At 37.1% G+C, this 7,445-nt stretch overlaps 1 protein-coding gene across 3 annotated transcripts in view; it reads right to left on the bottom strand.

Annotated features, from left to right (window-relative positions):
* CAB39L (calcium binding protein 39-like) overlaps positions 1-7,445 on the bottom strand; it is a 138,595-nt gene that overhangs the window by 50,444 nt on the left and 80,706 nt on the right. For all 3 annotated transcript variants that reach the window (XM_011939415.1, XM_011939426.1, XM_011939405.1), the window contains one exon: positions 2,447-2,565. In XM_011939415.1, the coding sequence (XP_011794805.1) occupies positions 2,447-2,565 (119 nt within the window). The remainder of the gene's footprint in view (positions 1-2,446; positions 2,566-7,445) is intronic.

Below are 7,445 nucleotides of genomic sequence, written 5' to 3'. Positions count from 1 at the left end.
AAAAAAAAAAAAAAAAAAAAAAAAAACCAGTATGTAGTCCTCATAGCATTTGGAAAGTAAACAATATAACATAAGTAAAACATTACAACAGCTGGCACATAGCAAACAATGAGTAAATGGTTTATACAAAACAGGATGTGAAGGAATGAGTTAAAAGTTTGGGTTGAAAAACAGAGGAATAATCATTGTAATAGAGAATTAAAACCAGAGGTGTAGTCCCCAAATTGTCAATAATGATTTCTTATGGAAAGATTATCGGATGCACTTTCTTTTTCTATTATACATTTCTAAAATGTTTTAGTTTTTAAATAATAACCATGTATTACTTTTGAATTGGAAAGAAATGGAAATGTTTTCAAATACCCATTCTCTTCATTCTCAGTATCTCCATTAAAGTTCTGTTGATAATCTCTTCCCTAGACTCTTCCAAGCTGGAATCTCAGCCTCCCACCCCATGCCATTTTCTACGTTGCCACCAGAACTCCTCATGTCTAGTCCCTGGATGACTCCATGTTGCCCACAGAATGACATTCAAACTCCCTAGTAGGACTTGGAAAGCTCTTCATAATCTGGTCTCAGTCTTTCCAACCTCATACTGCACCCTTCCCTCTGACTCACACAGAGCTCTAGTCACAGCAGAATTCTTGTCATTCTCTAAACACATAAAATCTCTTATATACTTTCACCTTTCTGTGGGTTGAAATGGCAATGAACAAAGCGATCTTAGATAGTACGTGCTGAAGATGACAGAACCCCCTGATGAACTAGAACATCTGCTCTGCACTGACATGAGAAATGTACTTAACTTGTTGTGAGGCCACTTCACTTTGGGGTCTGTGTGTTATAGAGGCTTTGCATCCCCTAACTAATACATGATACAAGGATCTTTCCTTTTCCAGAACTGAAGAAACAGTTCTCCAGTAAAACAATTATTTTGTACGCAAAACCAAAGTAATCATAGTATACTACTTTGCTCACTAATAAATAATAACTACAGTCATAATAATCTAAATGTGATTATTAAAATTTAAAATTATGATAACGTTTATTAGGAAGACAAGGGAAAGGAAATAGAATAATGGTGGCAGTAAAAAGACTATCATCTAGTTTATCTTGTCAAAGATACTGCTTAAAATTGATAAATGAAAAATGAGTATAAGCCCATTATTTGTAACACAGAGGTAAATGTATGACGAAAACAATGATGAACAAATAAACAAATGAACAAATAAAAAAGATAAAAGTGGTTGTCTTTGGGTAATAGGACTGAAAAATGGAGAAGAAAGAGGCAAAGAGGCCGGGCGCAGTGACTCATGCCTGTAACTCCAGCACTTTGGGAGGCTGAGGTAGGCAGATCACTTGAGGTCAGGAGGTCAAGACCAGTCTGACCAAATAGTGAAACCCTGTCTCTGCTAAAAATACAAAAATTAGTCGTGCGTTGTGGCGGGCACCTGTAATCCCAGCTACCCAGGAGGCTGAGGCAGGAGAATCGCTTGAACCCCGGAGGCAGAGGTTGCAGTGAGCCAAGATTGCACCACTGCACTCCAGCCTGGGCAACAGAGCAAGACACTGTCTTAAAAATAAATTTTATATATATGAAAGAAAGAAAAAAGAAAGAGGCAAAGAACTATTCATTGATATATCTGATTTTTAAACAATGTATTATTTTGATACAATTAAATATTTAAAATGTACAAGAGAGAAAATGAACACAGGTGAGATGGACTAGGTATGAAACAGCAGGATTGAAAACAGAAATACAAATAAAATAAAGAGATATGCTGGTTTAAGATAGTGGAGTAGAAAGACAAGGGGAGGAAGAAGATGATCTGCTATCCTCAAGCTTTGCTACACCCAGATCTCCAGTCATTATGATTCAGAGTAGCCCCCAAATGCCCAAGAAACATTTATAAATAAGTGTTCATAAAAATAATAATCAGGGATTCTATTACCTAGCTCAACTTCAGTTTTATAGCTTCCCTGTAGACCCACATACATTCACCTTGGCAGATGCTAGCTACTGGAAAAACTCTCATATCTGTATTTCAGTTCCCAGAAGCAGAATATATATGTGTGTGCCTGTGTGTATATTGAGGACATTCAGTCTCATGCAGTCAGGAAAAGGGTAAGTGGGCAGCTACGAATAGGGCAGATAGGGAAGCATAAGCAATACTGTAATAGGAAGAGATAGAAATAGCAGAACTGTGGGGGAAAGGAAGGCAGTAAATGGAAACATAACATTTAGAAATATTAAGGTGCAAAGAAAGGATTTTGCTGCAGCCTAGGTAATCACAGAGACAGATCTAGAGGGCTGACCTCACTCAAGACAAATACCTTTACTGCAGTTCCAAAAGGGAACTGATCATATCTCAAATGAGGTTAATGCTATGTACTTTTAACAACTATTAAGAACTTAGCCCTACTTGAAAGGAAGCCATGTACCTACCCTTTGAGGAGCATAAACAGGATATGAGGATGAGCACTAATATACTCCACAGTAGGACTCCGAGTGCCTATCTGTCTTCTCAGGATGTTGTTAAATATCTGGGTCACATCTTTTTTTCCCTGTTAAAGAAACAAACAGCAATTAAACTGTACACTCCAAACAGATGAATTGTATAGTATGTGGAATATATACATACACACATACACACACAGACAGAAATGGTACCATCCTTTCTAATATGCAAAACACTTTAACTTACTCTTCCCATAGACCCCTAACAAGCTGTGCATGCAAACACAGTCTACAAAATGGATGCAGCTCCTTGCTGCAGGATTTGTGCTGGGGGAAATTTGACCAACTGGAAGTCCATTTCCCACAGAGCACAGAAGGACATAAAGTGAATACAACAGAACTGAATTCTTTGTTTTTTCACTGTCTACCTTTATGCAAGAAAAAAATCATGATTATCATTTTTAAACCTTCATGAATAAGGAAGGAAAATAGATGAAGAAAATAAGATTTTAATAAAATATAGGTTAAAATCAAATTCCTTTCTCTTACATCTACTTCCTAGTATTTTTTGCCTTCAAGTTATCACTTTATTCACTCTTCTTCACCCTAGTGCCTTGACTTTTTTTTAAAAAAGTGGGTTTTCCATTAGGTGGAAGTATTTAATCTAGGTGATCATAACAAATCATATGTAGCCTACAGGAATAGAAGAGATCACTGAATCAGTGAGACAGAGGAACCAGATACGGAATCATGGATAGGGCTTCTTAGAGTCCTCATGGACAAGACCTGCACTCTCATATACCTTACAACCTGTCTAGCCTGGTTTTCCAAAAGAAATCTTGGACTGGACCTGAGTTTACTATATGAAAAATATATACAAGAATGACTGCTATGGTTTGGCTCTGTGTCCTCACCCAAATCTCATCACGAATTGTAATCCCTATAATCCCTACGTGTGGAGGGCAGGACCTGGTGGGAGGTGATTGGAGCATGGGAGTGGTTTCCCCCATGCTGTTCTCATGATAGTGAATCAGTTCTCACTTGATCTGACGGTTTTATAAGGGGCTCTTTCCCCATTGTTCGTTCACTCTTCTTTCTCCTACTGCCATGTGAAGGTCTGTGCCTGCTTCCCCTTCTGCCATGACTGTAAGTTTCCTGAGGCCTCCCCAGCAGTATGGAACTGTGAGTCAATTAAACCTCTTTCCTTTATAAATTACCCAGTCTCAGGTATTTCTTTACAGCAGTGTGAGAACATAGTAATACAATGACATTGCATTCTCAATCAGTATGGCCCTAGTTCTGGCCGTCATCTCTCAAATGAACTATTAAAGAGCTTGCTTAAGTTACTGTCTCCACTTCAAAGCATCCTCACCCTATCAGAGTGAGCTAGCTAGAAATGCAAATCTGACCATGCCATCTCTCTCCTTAAACTCTTCAACGTCTCCCTTTTGCTTAGAACAAAGTCCAATACAAAAAGGCCAGGAGCAGTGGCTCACGCCTGTAATCCCAGCACTTTGGGAGGCTGAGGGGGGCAGATCAGGAGGTCAGAAGTTCAAGACTAGCCTGACCAATATGGTGAAACCCCATCTCTAGTAAAAATACAAAAATTAACCAACTGTAGTGGTGCGCACCTGTAGTCCCAGCAACTTGGGAGGCTGAGGCAGAAGAATCGCTTGAACCTGGGAGGCAGAGGTTGCAGTGAGCCAAGATCGTGCCACTGCACTCCAGCCTAGGCAACAGAGCAAGACTTCATGTCAAAAAAAAATGAAAGAAACAAAAAGTCCAATACCTTCAATGACTTGACAGTGGCCAACTTTTCCAGTCTCATCAGCTAACTATCATTTCCAATTCCTACATCAAGTTCTATTAGCACCAAATTGCTGCACCACATATACACAACATTTTATGGTTCTATATCTTTGCCGATGCTCTTTCATTTTTCATGAACTCTGTCGTTCTTTAAGATTCAGTTCAGGAGTATTCTCCCCTGGGATGAGTGCCACTCTCTGTACTACAACCATGTCCTTTGCCACATTGATCAGTACCTCCTCTTCCCTACCACCTCTACCTCCACCTTCACAGCAGCAAATACTGAGTGCTTACTCTGTGCCAGGCACTTATGCTAAGAGCTTTACAGGTATTATCCAATTTCCACAACAACCTTATTTTTTTTAATTTCATATTCTTTTTGTTAATTTTTTTTCTGGCATGCATACAACAACCTTATAATATACACATAATAAAAAAGAAAGCAAGGATTTATAATATATGTTTTATAAAATGTACAAATGTAAATATGTGTATATATATATTATAAATAAGGAAATTAAGGATTAATGAGATTGCCTAGATCTCACTGTCCTGTCAGATACTGATAAATATCTACAAGCACTAACACCATCCAAGAAAATATGACCTCAGCAATTGAACTAAATAAGACACCAGGGACCAATCCTGGGAGAACAGGGATATATATGACCTTTCAGACAGAGAATTCAAAATCACTGTTTTGAGGAAACTCAAAGAAATTCAAGATAACACAGAGAAAGAATTCAGAATTCTATCATAAATTTAATACAGAGATTGAAATAATTAAAAATAATCAAGCAGAAATTCTAGAGTTGAAAATGCAATTGACATATTGAAGAATGCATCAGAGTCTCTTAATGACAGAATTGATTAAGCAGAAGAAAGAATTAGTGGCTTGCAGACAGGCTATCTGAAAACATGCAGTTAGAGGAGACAAAAGAAAAAAGAATAAAAAACAATGAAGAATGCCTACGATATCTAGTGAATAGTCTAAAAAAGGCAAATCTAAGGCTTTCTGACCTTAAAGAGGAGGTAGAAAAAGAGATAGGGGTAAAAAAACTTACTCTAAGAGATAATATCCGAGAACTTCCCAAACCTAGAGAAAGATATGAATATTCAAATATAAGAAGGTCATAGAACACCAAGCAGATCTAAACCAAAGAAGACTACTTCAAAGCATTTAAAAAAAAAAATCCTAAAAGCAGCAGGTGAAAAGAAACAAATAACATACAATGGAGCTGCAATACATCCGCCAGCAGACTTTTCAGTGGAAACCTTACAGGCCAGGAGAGAGCGGCATGACATATTTAATGTGCTGAAGGAAACAAATCTTTTACCCTAGAATAGTATATCTGGTGAAAATACCCTTCAGGCACGAAGGAGAATTAAAGACTTTCCCAGACAAACAAAAGCTGAGGGATTTGATCAATACTAGACCCATCCTACAAGAAATGCTAAAGGTAGTTCTCCAATGTGAAAGAAAAGGTGTTAATGAGCAAGAAGAAATCATCTGAAGGTATAAAATCCACTGGAAATAGGAAGCACATAGAAAAACACAGAATAGTATAACACTGTAATGGTTGTGTGTAAACTACTCTTGTCTTAAGGAGAAAGACTAAATGATGAACCAACCAAAAATATTAACAACTTTTCAAGATATAAACAGTACAATAAGACATAAAGAGAAACAACAAAAAGTTAAAAAGCAGGGGAGGAAGTTAAGATGTAGGGCTCTTATTAGTTTTCTTTCTGTGCGTTTCTTTATGTAATTAGTATTAAGTTGTCATCAGCTTAAAACAATGGGTTATAAGATGGTATATGCATGCCTCATGGTAACCTCAAATAAAATACAGTGGATACACAAAAAATAAAAACCAAGAAATTAAAGCACACCACCAGAGAAAATCACATTCACTAAAAGGAAGACAGAATGGAAGAAAAGAAGGAAAAAACAATAAAAAACAACCAGAAAACAAATAACAAAATGGCAGGAGTAAGCCCCTACTTGTCAGTAATAACATTGTATGTAAATGGACTAAAGTCTGCAATCAAAAGACACAGAGTGGCTACCTGGGAGGCTGAGGTGTAAGGATCACCTGAGCCCAGGAGGTCAACGGTTCAGTGAGCTGTGACTGTGCTACTGCACTCTAGCCTGGATGACAGAGTGAGACCCTGTCTCAAAAAAAAAAGACATAGAGTGGTTGAATGGACGAAAACAACAAGACCCAGATGATCTGTTGCCTACAAGAAATACACCTCACCTATGAAGATACACATGAACTGAAAATAAAGACATGGAAAAAGATATTCCATGCTAATGAAAACAAACAAACAAAACCGAGGAGGAGTAGCTATACTTACATCAGACAAAACAGATTTCAAGACAAAAACTGTAAGAAGAGACAAAGAAAGTCATTATATAATAACAAAGGGGTCAGTTCAGCAAGAGGATATAACAATTGTAAATATATATGCACCAAACACTGGAGCATCCAAATATGTAAAACAAATATTATTAGAACTAAAGTGAGAGATACATCCCAATATAACAGTAGCAGATCTTAGATCTGGGACATGATAACTTTTAACACTGTTATTCAACATAATATTGGAAGTCTTAGCTAGAGCAATCAAACAAGAGAATGAAATGAAGAGCAAATATTATTAGAGCTAAAGTGACAGATAGATCCCAATATAACAGTAGCAGATGTTAGATCTGGAACATGACAACTTTTACCACCATTATTCAACATAATATTGGAAGTCTTAGCCAGAGCAATCAAACAAGAGAATGAAATGAAGGGCATCCAAATTGGAAGAGAAAAGTCAAATTATCCTTGTTTGCAGATGATATGACCTTATATTTGGAAAAAACTAAAGACTCCACAAAAAAACTATTAGAATTGATGAGCAAATTCAATAAAGTTGCAGGATACAAAAATCAACATACAAAAATCAGTAGCATTTCTATGTGCTAACAGTGAACAAGCTGAAAAAGAAATCAAAAAAGAAATCCCATTTATAATAGCAACAAATAAATAAATACCTAGAAATTAACTTAACCAAAGAAGTAAAAAAACCTTCATAACAAAAAGTATAAAAAAACTGATGAGGGCCGGGCGCGGTGGCTCAAGCCTGTAATCCCAGCACTTTGGGAGGCCGAGATGGGCAGATCACG

Source organism: Colobus angolensis, unplaced genomic scaffold, assembly GCF_000951035.1.
Source record: "Colobus angolensis palliatus isolate OR3802 unplaced genomic scaffold, Cang.pa_1.0 Scaffold101, whole genome shotgun sequence".
Lineage (NCBI taxonomy): Eukaryota > Metazoa > Chordata > Mammalia > Primates > Cercopithecidae > Colobus > Colobus angolensis.
The sequence above is the reverse complement of the archived record's forward strand: the minus strand, read 5'-3'. Positions and strand labels throughout refer to the sequence as shown.